The sequence below is a fragment of the Staurois parvus genome, unplaced genomic scaffold (assembly GCF_062004578.1).
Source record: "Staurois parvus isolate SC_StPar_1 unplaced genomic scaffold, SC_StPar_1.0 ptg000092l, whole genome shotgun sequence".
Taxonomy (NCBI): Eukaryota; Metazoa; Chordata; class Amphibia; order Anura; family Ranidae; genus Staurois; species Staurois parvus.
The window spans coordinates 2,787,475-2,803,357 of NW_028317888.1; the positions used below are offsets into that span (position 1 = coordinate 2,787,475).

The 15,883-nt window shown below is 40.3% G+C and overlaps 1 protein-coding gene across 1 annotated transcript in view; it reads left to right on the forward strand.

Annotated features, from left to right (window-relative positions):
• The first annotated feature begins 10,466 nt into the window (after positions 1-10,466).
• Positions 10,467-15,883, forward strand: part of LOC149468128 (uncharacterized) — a 126,926-nt gene continuing 121,509 nt past the window's right edge. The window contains exon 1 of the mRNA XM_089670605.1: positions 10,467-12,112. Within this exon, the coding sequence (XP_089526731.1) occupies positions 10,493-12,112 (1,620 nt within the window). The 5' untranslated portion in view covers positions 10,467-10,492. The remainder of the gene's footprint in view (positions 12,113-15,883) is intronic.

Below are 15,883 nucleotides of genomic sequence, written 5' to 3' on the forward strand. Positions count from 1 at the left end.
CCCCTTATGTATTATACATGGAGATCATATCTCCCATTATGTATTATACATGGAGATCATATCCCCCCTTATGTATTATACATGGAGATCATATCCCCCTTATGTATTATACATGGAGATCATATCCCCCCCTTATGTATTATACATGGAGATCATATCCCCCCCTTATGTATTATACATGGAGATCATATCCCCCCCTTATGTATTATACATGGAGATCATATCCCCCTTTATGTATTATACATGGAGATCATATCCCCACCCCTTATGTATTATACATGGAGATCATATCCCCCCCTTATGTATTATACATGGGGATCATATCCCCCCTTATGTATTATACATGGAGATCATATCCCCCCTTATGTATTATACATGGAGATCATATCCCCCCCTTATGTATTATACATGGAGATCATATCCCCCCTTATGTATTATACATGGAGATCATATCCCCCCTTATGTATTATACATGGAGATCATATCCCCCTTATGTATTATACATGGAGATCATATCCCCTTTATGTATTATGCATGGAGATCATATCCCCCCTTATGTATTATACATGGAGATCATATCCCCCCTTATGTATTATGCATGGAGATCATATCCCCCCTTATGTATTATACATGGAGATCATATCCCCCCTTATGTATTATGCATGGAGATCATATCCCCCCTTATGTATTATACATGGAGATCATATCCCCCTTATGTATTATACATGGTGATCATATCCCCCCTTATGTATTATACATGGTGATCATATCCCCCCCTTATGTATTATACATGGTGATCATATCCCCCTTATGTATTATACATGGAGATCACATCCCCCCTTATGTATTATACATGGAGGTCATATCCCCCCTTATGTATTATACATGGTGATCATATCCCCCCCTTATGTATTATACATGGAGATCATATTCCCCCTTATGTATTATACATGGAGATCATATACCCCCTTATGTATTATGCATGGAGATCATATCCCCCCTTATGTATTATACATGGAGATCATATACCCCCTTTTGTATTATGCATGGAGATCATATCCCCCTTATGTATTATACATGGAGATCATATCCCCCTTATGTATTATGCATGGAGATCATATCCCCCCTTATGTATTATACATGGAGATCATATCCCCCCTTATGTATTATACATGGAGATCATATCCCCCTTATGTATTATACATGGTGATCATTTCCCCCCTTATGTATTATACATGGTGATCATATCCCCCCCTTATGTATTATGCACGGAGATCATATCCCCCTTATGTATTATACACGGAGATCATATCCCCCCTTATGTATTATACACGGAGATCATATCCCCCTTATGTATTATACATGGAGATCATATCCCCCCTTATGTATTATACACGGAGATCATATCCCCCCTCATGTATTATACACGGAGATCATATCCCCCCTTATGTATTATACACGGAGATCATATCCCCCCCTCATGTATTATACACGGAGATCATATCCCCCCCTTATGTATTATACATGGTGATCATATCCCCCTTATGTATTATACATGGAGATCATATCCCCCCTCATGTATTATACATGGAGATCATATCCCCCCCTTATGTATTATACATGGAGATCATATCCCCCCCTTATGTATTATACATGGTGATCATATCCCCCTTATGTATTATACATGGAGATCATATCCCCCCTTATGTATTATACATGGAGATCATATCCCCCTTATGTATTATACATGGAGATCATATCCCCCTTATGTATTGTACATGGAGATCATATACCCCCCTTATGTATTATACATGGAGATCATATCCCCCCTTATGTATTATACATGGAGATCATATCCCCCCTTATGTATTATACATGGAGATCATATCCCCCCCTTATGTATTATACATGGAGCTCATATCCCCCCCTTATGTATTATACATGGAGATCATATCCCCCTTATGTATTATACATGGAGATCATATCCCCCCTTATGTATTATACATGGAGATCATATCCCCCCTTATGTATTATACATGAAGATCATATCTCCCCTTATGTATTATACATGGAGATCATATCCCCCCCTTATGTATTATACATGGAGATCATACCCCCCCTTATGTATTATACATGAAGATCATATCCCCCTTATGTATTATACATGGAGATCATATCCCCCTTATGTATTATACATGGAGATCATATCCCCCCCTTATGTATTATACATGGAGATCATATCCCCCCTTATGTATTATACATGGAGATCTTATCCCCCCTTATGTATTATACATGGAGATCTTATCACCCCTTATGTATTATACATGGAGAACATATCCCCCCTTATGTATTATACATGGAGAACATATCCCCCCTTATGTATATACATGGAGATCATATCCCCCTTATGTATTATACATGGAGATCATATCTCCCCCCTTATGTATTATACATGGAGATCATATCCCCCCTTATGTATTATACATGGAGATCATATCCCCCTTATGTATTATACATGGAGATCATATCCCCCCTTATGTATTATACATGGAGATCATATCCCCCCTTATGTATTATACATGGAGAACATACCCCCCTTATGTATTATACATGGAGATCATATCCCCCCTTATGTATTATACATGGAGATCATATCCCCCTTATGTTTTATACATGGAGATCATATCCCCCCTTATGTATTATACATGGAGATCATATCCCCCCTTATGTATTATACATGGTGATCATATCCCCCTTATGTATTATACATGGAGATCATATCCCCCCCTTATGTATTATACATGGAGAACATATCCCCCTTATGTATTATACATGGAGATCATATCCCCCTTATGTATTATACATGGAGATCATATCCCCCCCTTATGTATTATACATGGTGATCATATCCCCCTTATGTATTATACATGGAGATCATATCCCCCTTATGTATTATACATGGAGATCATATCCCCCTTATGTGTTATACATGGTGATCATATCCCCCTTATGTGTTATACATGGAGATCATACCCCCCCTTATGTGTTATACATGGAGATCATATCCCCCTTATGTATAATACATGGAGATCATATCCCCCCCTTATGTATTATACATGGAGAACATATCCCCCTTATGTATTATAAATGGTGATCATATCCCCCCTTATGTATTATACATGGAGATCATATCCCCACCCCTTATGTATTATACATGGAGATCATATCCCCCTTATGTATTATACATGGAGATCATATCCCCCTTATGTATTATACATGGAGATCATATCCCCCTTATGTATTATACATGGAGATCATATCCCCCCTTATGTATTATACATGGAGATCATATCCCCCTTATGTATTATACATGGAGATCATATCCCCCTTATGTATTATACATGGAGATCATATCCCCCCTTATGTATTATACATGGAGATCATATCCCCCTTATGTATTATACATGGAGATCATACCCCCCCTTATGTATTATACATGGAGATCATATCCCCCCTTATGTATTATACATGGAGATCATATCCCCCCCTTATGTATTATACATGGAGATCATATCCCCCCCTTATGTATTATACATGGAGATCATATCCCCCTTATGTATTATACATGGAGATCATATCCCCCCTTATGTATTATACATGGAGATCATATCCCCCCTTATGTATTATACATGAAGATCATATCTCCCCTTATGTATTATACATGGAGATCATATCCCCCCCTTATGTATTATACATGGAGATCATACCCCCCCTTATGTATTATACATGGAGATCATATCCCCCTTATGTATTATACATGGAGATCATATCCCCCTTATGTATTATACATGGAGATCATATCCCCCCCTTATGTATTATACATGGAGATCATATCCCCCCCTTATGTATTATACATGGAGATCTTATCCCCCCTTATGTATTATACATGGAGATCTTATCCCCCCTTATGTATTATACATGGAGATCTTATCCCCCTTATGTATTATACATGGAGAACATATCCCCCCTTATGTATTATACATGGAGAACATATCCCCCCTTATGTATTATACATGGAGATCATATCCCCCTTATGTATTATACATGGAGATCATATCTCCCCCCTTATGTATTATACATGGAGATCATATCCCCCCTTATGTATTATACATGGAGATCATATCCCCCTTATGTATTATACATGGAGATCATATCCCCCCTTATGTATTATACATGGAGATCATATCCCCCCTTATGTATTATACATGGAGAACATACCCCCCTTATGTATTATACATGGAGATCATATCCCCCCTTATGTATTATACATGGAGATCATATCCCCCCCTTATGTATTATACATGGAGAACATATCCCCCTTATGTATTATACATGGAGATCATATCCCCCTTATGTATTATACATGGAGATCATATCCCCCCCTTATGTATTATACATGGAGAACATATCCCCCTTATGTATTATACATGGAGATCATATCCCCCTTATGTATTATACATGGAGATCATATCCCCCTTATGTATTATACATGGAGATCATATCCCCCCCCTTATGTATTATACATGGTGATCATATCCCCCTTATGTATTATACATGGAGATCATATCCCCCTTATGTATTATACATGGAGATCATATCCCCCTTATGTGTTATACATGGTGATCATATCCCCCTTATGTGTTATACATGGAGATCATACCCCCCCTTATGTATTATACATGGAGATCATATCCCCCTTATGTATAATACATGGAGATCATATCCCCCCCTTATGTATTATACATGGAGAACATATCCCCCTTATGTATTATAAATGGTGATCATATCCCCCCTTATGTATTATACATGGAGATCATATCCCCACCCCTTATGTATTATACATGGAGATCATATCCCCCTTATGTATTATACATGGAGATCATATCCCCCTTATGTATTATACATGGAGATCATATCCCCCTTATGTATTATACATGGAGATCATATCCCCCCTTATGTATTATACATGGAGATCATATCCCCCTTATGTATTATACATGGAGATCATACCCCCCCTTATGTATTATACATGGAGATCATATCCCCCTTATGTATTATACATGGAGATCATATCCCCCCTTATGTATTATACATGGAGATCATATCCCCCCTTATGTATTATACATGGAGATCATATCCCCCCTTATGTATTATACATGGAGATCATATCCCCCCTTATGTATTATACATGGAGATCATATCCCCCCCTTATGTTTTATACATGGAGATCATATCCCCCTTATGTATTATACATGGAGATCATATCCCCTTTATATATTATACATGGAGATCATATCACCCCCTTATGTATTATACATGGAGATCATATACCCCCTTATGTATTATACATGGAGATCATATCCCCCCCTTATGTATTATACATGGTGATCATATCCCTCCTTATGTATTATACATGGAGATCATATCCCCCCCCTTATGTATTATACATGGAGATCATATCCCCCCCTTATGTTTTATACATGGAGATCATATCCCCCTTATGTATTATACATGGATATCATATCCCCTTTATATATTATACATGGAGATCATATCCCCCCTTATGTATTATACATGGAGATCATATCCCCTTTATGTATTATACATGGAGATCATATCCCCTTTATATATTATACATGGAGATCATATCCCCCCTTATGTATTATACATGGAGATCATATCCCCCCTTATGTATTATACATGGAGATCATATCCCCCCTTATGTATTATACATGGAGGTCATATCCCCCCCCCCTATGTATTATACATGGAGATCATATCCCCCCCTTATGTATTATACATGGAGATCATATACCCCCTTATGTATTATACATGGAGATCATATCCCCCCCTTATGTAATATACATGGAGATCATATCCCCCCCTTATGTATTATACATGGAGATCATATCCCCCCCCTTATGTATTATACATGGAGATCATATCCCCCTTATGTATTTTACATGGAGATCATATCCCCCCTTATGTATTATACATGGAGATCATATCCCCTCCTTATGCATTATACATGGAGATCATATCCCCCTTATGTATTATACATGGAGATCATATCCCCCCTTATGTATTATACATGGAGATCATATCCCCCCTTATGTATTATACATGGAGATCATATCCCCCCTTATGTATTATACATGGAGATCATATCCCACCTTATGTATTATGCATGGAGATCATATCCCCCCCCTTATGTATTATACATGGAGATCATATCTCCCCTTATGTATTATGCATGGAGATCATATCCCCCCTTATGTATTATGCATGGAGATCATATCCCCCTTATGTATTATACATGGAGATCATATCCCCCCTTATGTATTATACATGGAGATCATATCCCCCCTTATGTATTATACATGGTGATCATATCCCCCCTTATGTATTATACATGGAGATCATATCCCCCCTTATGTATTATACATGGTGATCATATCCCCCCTTATGTATTATACATGGAGATCATATCCCCCCTTATGTATTATACATGGTGATCATATCCCCCCTTATGTATTATACATGGAGATCATATCCCTCCCCCTTATGTATTATACATGGAGATCATATCCCCCCCCCTTATGTATTATGCATGGAGATCATATCCCCCCTTATGTATTATACATGGAGATCATATCCCCCCTTATGTATTATACATGGAGATCATATCCCCCTTATGTATTATACATGGTGATCATATCCCCCCTTATGTATTATACATGGTGATCATATCCCCCCCTTATGTATTATACATGGAGATCATATCCCCCCTTATGTATTATACATGGAGATCATATCCCCCCTTATGTATTATGCATGGAGATCATATCCCCCCTTATGTATTATACATGGAGATCATATCCCCCCTTATGTATTATACATGGTGATCATATCCCCCCTTATGTATTATACATGGAGATCATATCCCCCCTTATGTATTATACATGGAGATCATATCCCCCCCTTATGTATTATACATGGAGATCATATCCCCCCTTATGTATTATACATGGAGATCATATCCCCCCCTTATGTATTATACATGGAGATCATATCCCCCCTTATGTATTATACATGGAGATCATATCCCCCCTTATGTATTATACATGGTGATCATATCCCCCTTATGTATTATACATGGAGATCATATCCCCCCTTATGTATTATACATGGTGATCATATCCCCCTTATGTATTATACATGGAGATCATATCCCCCTTATGTATTATACATGGTGATCATATCCCCCTTATGTATTATCCATGGTGATCATATCCCCCCTAATGTATTATACATGGAGATCATATCCCCCTTATGTATTATACATGGTGATCATATCCCCCTTATGTATTATCCATGGTGATCATATCCCCCCTAATGTATTATACATGGTGATCATATCCCCCCTTATGTATTATACATGGAGACCATATCCCCCCTTATGTATTATACATGGTGATCATATCTCCCCTTATGTATTATGCATGGAGATCATATCCCCCCTTATGTATTATGCATGGAGATCATATCCCCCTTATGTATTATACATGGAGATCATATCCCCCCTTATGTATTATACATGGAGATCATATCCCCCCTTATGTATTATACATGGAGATCATATCCCCCCTTAATCTCCTCTTCTCAGTAGAGAATACATTCAGTTCCTCTACTCTTTCCTCATAGCTGATCTCCTCCATGCCTCGTATCAGTTTGGTTGCCTTTCTTTGTACTTTCTCCAGTTCCCCAAAGTTCTTTGACCCCCCAAATCCTTCTCCACCATTGACTCCCCCCCAGATCCTTCACCATTGACCCCCCCAGATCCTTCACCATTGACCCCCCAGATCCTTCTCCACCATTGACCCCCCAGTTGTACCCCCCTAGTATGTATGATGCATATTCTTAGCCCCCCCAGTGCAGAACCTTACATTTATCACCATTAGCCCTCATTGGCCCCATAGCCCCCCAATTACACAGAGCATTGAGGTCGGCTTGTAAGTTGGAGACATCCTGTAAGGACGTTATTCCCCGGCACAGCTTGGTGTCATCTGCAAAGACTGGAATGGGATTTATAATCTCACACCCCATATTGTTTATATATATATTAATAAGTAAGGGTCCCAACACTGAACCCTGGGGTACCCCACTAATAACACTGAACCTTGGGGTACCCCACTAATAACACTGAACCTTGGGGTACCCCACTAATAACACTGATCCTTGGGGTACCCCACTAATAACACTGAACCCTGGGGTACCCCACTAATAACACTGAACCCTGGGGTACCCCACTAATACTGAACCTTGGGGTACCCCACTAATAACACTGAACCTTGGGGTTCCCCACTAATACCACTGAACCCTTGTGTACCCCACTAATAACACTGAACCCTGGAGTACCCCACTAATAAGACTGAACCTTGGGGTGCTCCACTGACACCCCTAGACCATTCAGAGTATGAATCATTAACCACTACTCTCTGAATACGATCTTTTAGCCAGTTTTCAATCCATTTACATTCAGATTTCTCTGTCCAAGTATACCACGACCACCGCCACCCCTCTGTCCAAGTATGCCACGGCCATAATCACCTCTCTGTCCTTGTATATCATGTCCACCGCCACCTCTCTGTCCATGGATTTGGTCACCTCCAATCTAACCTGTTTCATGATGGTTTAATCCAGATCACCTCTACATGTTGTCTACAGTAAACATTTAAGCTTCCACTGATTACAGAATACTAATACTGAGAGTCATGACCCTTATACTATATAACTTGTACATTACATACCCCTGCACTGTATACTCTGTTGTACATTACATACTCCTGACCCCACTACTATATACTCTGTTGTACATTACATACTCCTGACCCCTGCACTATATACTCTATGTTGTACATTACATACTCCTGACCCCTGCACTATATACTCTATGTTGTACATTACATACTCCTGACCCCTGCACTATATACTGTATGTTGTACATTCCATACTCCTGACCACTGCACTATATACTCTGTTGTACATTACATTCTCCTGACCCCTGCACTATATACTCTGTTGTACATTAGATTCTCCTGACCCCTGCACCATATACTCTGTTGTACTTTACATACTCCTGACCCCTGCACTATATACTCTATGCTGTACATTTCATCCTCCTGACCCCTGCACTATATACTGTGTTGTACATTACATACTCCTGACCCCTGCACTATATACTCTGTGTTGTACATTACATACTCCTGACGCCTGCACTATTAACTCCATGTTGTACTTTACATACTCCTGACCCCTGTGCTATATACTCTTGTACAATTACATACTCCTGACCCCTGCACTATTTACGCTATGTTGTACATTACATACTCCTGACCCCTGCACTATATACTCTATGTTAAACATTACATACTCCTGACCCCTGCACTATGTACTCTTTGTTGTACATTACATACTCCTGACCCCTGCGCTATATACTCTGTGTTGTACATTACATACTTCTGACCCCTGCACTATATACTCTATATTGCACATTACATACTCCTGACCCCTGCACTATATACTCTTTGTTGCACATTACATACTCCTGACCCCTGCACTATATACTCTATGTTGTACATTACATACTCCTGACCCCTGCACTATATACTCTATGTTGTACATTACATACTCCTGACCCCTGCACTATATACTCTATGTTGTACATTACATACTCCTGACCCCTACAATATATACTCTATGGTGTACATTACCTACTCCTGACTTCTGCTCTCCCCCCTCCCCCACTGCTATATATACACATAATATGGATTCTCTTTTGTTCCCCCCATTTCCTCCCAGCTGGACATTTTATATCGGATGATGTGATTGGAGCACAGACTTTTACATGGTGATAATAATGTGATAACATCCTCCAACTTTGGACTCTTAAACAGAAAGTGATAATGAGGGAGGAGTCAATACCCCAATGATGGTGGTCTTCAGGATCAGTCCAGTCTTCATCTTGGTTGTTCTCCCCCCATCCTCACTCTCTGACCTCTGGTGGGGCTCAGCCCCGCTGATCTTCATGACTAAATCATGGAGTAAATAAGGAAGTGCAGTACTTCTTGTGTTGGGAAGATGGCGATGAGTGATAGAGGGGGTGGGGACCCTCGTCCTATAATCCCCTCATCACTGTCCCTCCTATAAAAGACAGTTCTGGTTGTTTCCTCACTCTCTGACTAAGGTCCATGAATAAAGAAATGACCTGGTAGGAGATCAGAGGAGCCATTTCCTAGTTCCCTTGAGGGTGGAATTGTAAGCTCCTCAGAGACCAAGCTGCCTGATGTGGGCGGAGTCCTGGTTTGGGGGAACCAATCAGCTCCTGTCTAGTAATCCTCTTTGTCTTTGTATTTTAGTCCATGGCCGGGAGATGAGGAAAACCTCAGAGGATTGTCTCACTTTGTCTCCAGACTGGAAAGTAGAAGATGAGGACATCACACAGTATAGTCCAGGAGAAAACCCGGCTCCCTCCAATGTCCATCCGGCACCACCCAGTGTAGATGGACCATCGGATTCCTCGTATCCTGTGGAATCTCAGACTGTGCGGGACCGGGCCGGCCTTCCAACAGAGGAGAGCTTCTCCTGTACTGAGTGCGGGAAGAGGTTAAGTTCTACATACCATCTTAATGTGCATAAAAGATATCACACAGGGGAGAAGCCGTATTCCTGTCCTGAGTGCGGGAAATGTTTTTCGCAGAAGTCCAATCTTTCCACACATCAGAGATCTCACACGGGGGAGAAGCCGTATTCCTGTCCTGAGTGCGGGAAATGTTTTTCCCAGACGTCCCATCTTTACAAACATCAGAGATCTCACACAGGGGAGAAGCTGTATTCCTGTCCTGAGTGTGGGAAATGTTTTTCAGACAAGTATTGTCTTCACACACATCAGAGATCTCACACGGGGGAGAAGCCATATTCCTGTACTAAGTGTGGGAAATGTTTTTCAGTGAAGTCCAGTCTTTTCACACATCAAAGATCTCACACAGGGGAGAAGCCGTATTCCTGTTTTGAGTGTGGGAAATGTTTTTCAGATAAGTATCATCTTTCCAGACATCAGAGATCTCACACGGGGGAGAAGCTGTATTCCTGTCCTGAGTGCAGGAAATGTTTTTCAGATAATTATCATCTTTCCAGACATCAGAGATCTCACACAGGGGAGATTCCATATCCCTGTCCTGAGTGCGGGAAATGTTTTACACAGAAGTCACATCTTTGCATACATCAGAGATCTCACACAGGGGAGAAGCCGTATTCCTGTCCTGAGTGTGGGAAATGTTTTTCAGTCAAGTCCAGTCTTCACACACATCAGAGATCTCACACAGGGGAGAAGCCGTATTCCTGTCTAGAGTGTGGGAAATGTTTTTCAGGCAAGTCCCATCTTCACACACATCAGAGATCTCACACAGGGGAGAAGCCGTATTCCTGTCTAGAGTGTGGGAAATGTTTTTCAGGCAAGTCCCATCTTCACACACATCAGAGATCTCACACAGGGGAAAAGCCATATTCCTGTCCTGAGTGTGGGAAATGTTTTTCAGACAAGTCCAGTCTTCACACACATCAGAGATCTCACACAGGGGAGAAGCCTTATTCCTGTCTAGAGTGTGGGAAATGTTTTTCAGTCAAGTCCCATCTTCACACACATCGGAGATCTCACACAGGGGAGAAGCCTTATTCCTGTCTAGAGTGTGGGAAATGTTTTTCAGTGAAGTCCAGTCTTCACATACATCAGAGATCTCACACAGGGGAGAAGCCTTATTCCTGTCTAGATTGTGGGAAATGTTTTTCAGACAAGTTCAGTCTTCACACACATCAGAGATCTCACACAGGGGAGAAGCCATATTCCTGTCCTGAGTGCGGGAAATGTTTTTTAACAAAATCCAATTTTTCCAAACATCAGAGATCTCACACAGGGGAGAAGCCGTATTCCTGTTCTGAGTGCGGGAAATGTTTTTCACAGAAATACAATTTTTCCAGACATCAAAGATCTCACATGGGGGAGAAGCCATATTCCTGCCCTGAGTGTGGGAAATGTTTTTTAGCTAAGACCAGTCTTTCCATTCATCAGAGATCTCACACAGAGGAGAAGCCACTTTCCTGTCCTGACTGTGGGAAATGTTTTTCACTGAAGTCCAGTCTTTCCAACCATCAGAGATCTCACACGGGGAAGAAGTCTCACACAGGGTAGATGTATTCTTGTCCTGAGTGCGGGAAATGTTTTTCATGGAAGTTCAATCTTTACACACATCAGAAATGTCACACACTCAGAGATCTCACACAGAAATTCCTGTTCTAAGTGCGGAAAATGTTTTTCAGTGAAGTCTAGCCTTCACACACATCAGAGATCTCACACAGGGGAGAAGCTTTATTCCTGTCCTAAGTGCGGAAAGTGTTTTTCATGGAAGTCACATCTTCATACACATCAGAGATCTCACACAGGGGAAAAGTGATATTTCTGTCTGGAGTGCAGGAAATGTTTTTCACAGAATTCCCACCTTTATAGACATTAGAGATCTCACACGGGGGAGAAGCTGTATTCCTGTCCTAAGTGCGGGAAATGTTTTTCATGGAAGTCGCATCTTTCCAAACATCAGAGATCTCACACGGGGAAGCAGCCACTTTCCTGTACTGAGTGAGGGAAATGTTCCTCACTGAAGTCCTGTCTTCCTGTACATCAGGGGTCCCACACAACCCTGGAGGTGTATTAGTGCCTTGAGTGCGGGAAATGTCTTCTAGATGAATGTTGCTGGACATCCCAGCTCTCATGTGGGGAAGAAGCACACCCTGATATACACCTCAGATATACTCCATGGCTGATCTTCATCATGGAAGAAACAGTTGATAAGGAGATGAGAGGCCCCCAAAGACATGGATGAAGTGCAGTAAATGTCGGGGTGCAGAGTGGTCAGTAGATCCTGGAAATGAAGGACACAACTTCAGCCCTTCTTGGGTGTCGGAGTTGCGTTTCCTGATAATGATATAGCGGGTTACAGAGCTAGAAGCCGGGAGAGCCCAGATCTCGTTATCGGGGAACTTTACACAGACAACAAGAACTTCTGAAGTTGATGTCCTTCATTTCAAGGCTCTACAGAACAGTGGTGACCCCAAAGCATCTCTCTGTCTTCAGTCCATCCTTCTCCCATCCCCCAACAGGACGGAAGGAGAACTCCGCCCCAAACTAGGGGGGAACTTTCCTCTCATTATTTCCCTTGGCTTCTGTGTGGGTTTGGGTGGTTGGAGGAGTGCGGCACGAGAGGGAACACAGCTTGTTGTTCTATGTCTACATATGGGGTCAGGGTAGAGGGGATCCACCGGAAAATATTTCTACTCTTTGATTTTGTGCAAATCGTTTCTGTTTTCACTTTGAAGGGCGATATTATGTGTGGTTTGTAAAAGGGATTGGCCCAATAGATACCGCCCCACTTAGAGAATAGATGAACTAATATGACCAGCATTCATTCAGCCATGTCACATGTTGGTCTTTTCATACAGGGATTTCCTATGATCATTGGCTCCATCTAGTGGCCATAATTCCGTAATGAACTGTTTTTCCTGATTGAGGTATTTTGGAAGTAATACATCATTATGGCCACTAGAGGGAGCTGACGATTATAGGAAGTTACTAAGTTTATTAAAATACGGCCAGAATTTGTCACAGCTGGACACATGCTTGCCACACTCCCCCAACATATTTTTCACATAGACCCCTTAGTTTACTGTGTCAGGGGTGGTGTCATACAAATACCTGAGATCACACTCATACATTTTCAAGTACAGTAGACATTGAAGACATAAATTACATAAAACCACAGAATTAAACCAACCATTGATTTTAACCAAAAATACCTCAATTGGTTTTTAGATGACGCTAAGTATCCTAGCAATTAGTACATCTAGTATCCAAATTGTCAGGGAACACCCGAACAATTGATTTAGTCAGATAAATCAATCAAATCACAGTGTCTCCAATACAAAAAATGATTTACAAAAATAATTTGACTTAATTAATCTGAAAACTTCTTTAAGAACTCAAACAAGATCTGTGTAGGTATAGACTGCAGAGTATGAAAATCAGTATTTATGTACATAAGTCACTTACAAACACCATAAACAATAGTCAGATTGTGATTTACACTGACACTAAGATGTTTCTGTAAAAGCTCTAAAATAGAGTGAATTAAATTCAATAATCAGTTTCTCCCTGTAAACATCATAACCAATGAAAACGGACAATAATCTGTCTCCTGCAGATTGAATAAACTATGCAGAATTGTCCACCAGTATGGCCTAAGAACAGGAACATTTTTATAAATGACTTAACTTGAAGTGATGTTATCATGGGGAGAGTTATTAGGTTACACAAAGGAATGTGACAATTGGCTTACTAGTCTAAGCAAGCAAAATCAACAGAAAATATGTAAATTACCCTCCAAGTATCAGGTCATCTTTTTGGAGAACTGATGATCAGCCTTAAAGATGGCTGCCGATCAATGGGTGGATTTGAGCTTCCACAAAATGGTGTCTCTTCTTCAGTTGATGAGTGTCTTTAGATGATCTGAGTCTGAGATGATGTCTACCTTCCAGATGGCTGTGTAGATTTTCCTCCCTCTGTGAGTGTTCCTGCCGGTTTTATCTAGTTATGACTTATACACTCATCAAATGTGAATAAACCTGGCCAGGAGGTGGAACCTTCTCTGTGATTGGGGAATCTGATTCTCCAACCCATGTTTACTCAAGCATTACCTCCCATGGCCACTGGGTGTCATCCTTGGATAAGAATTGTCTGGTCTGAGTTTATTTGGGGACGGAAGTAACTAATCTGTGATCGGGAAAAATGAATATTTCACTATAACAAATTGGCCCTTGTGAAATCTATAGAATGCCTTGGAGAGTAGATATTATTCCTCATTTACAATCATTATGTTTTGGTGTAACAGTGATTAAATGGAGAATTGTAACTATCAGGAGGTTGGATTACATAAAGCAATTAGAATAATAGTTGTACACACAGAGGAGAGATAATAAAATAATAATTTGTATACTGATCTACTGATTGATTACGGCTTTGGTAGCATGCATACAATATTCCTAACAATACCGATAAACTCCAACACACTAAATATATATCATGGGATTACAAATCAACAAACATACCATAATATACGTCCTACATTCTTATGAGACAATCTGGTATTTTATCCCCATCACGTCTTTTTGTATAATCTGAAATATATGGAAACAGGGAGGTTTCTTTTTGTACCTTTTCACCAAAGCTAAATGAGTCTCAGCATTGTTACTGGAGTCACCTTGTTACATAGTTACAGAGTTCATCTGGATGGAAAAAAGACACCAATCCATCCAGTCCAACCAACAGAAAAAACAAAACACACAAATATAACATTACATGAGGAAATGCACATCTTACTGTAAAGGTCTCAGTAATCTATAAACAGAAGAATCCAGAAAAGAACTCTCACAGATCTGCAGCTTTGTAGAGTTAGCATTCATAATACACGGCTCAAAAAATGAAAGGGAGACTTAATCCGAGTCTAGCATCAAGCCAATTAAACTCCTGGGATATGGATCTGGTCAGGTAAGTCGCAGAGGGGGCTGTTCATCAGTTTCAGCTGCTTTGGTGTTAATGAAATTAACAACAGGTGCTCTAGATGGGCAACAATGAGACAACCTTCAAAACAGGAATTTACAGGTGGAGGCCACTGACATTTTTTTCCCTACTCATCTTTTCTGACTGTTCTTCACTAGT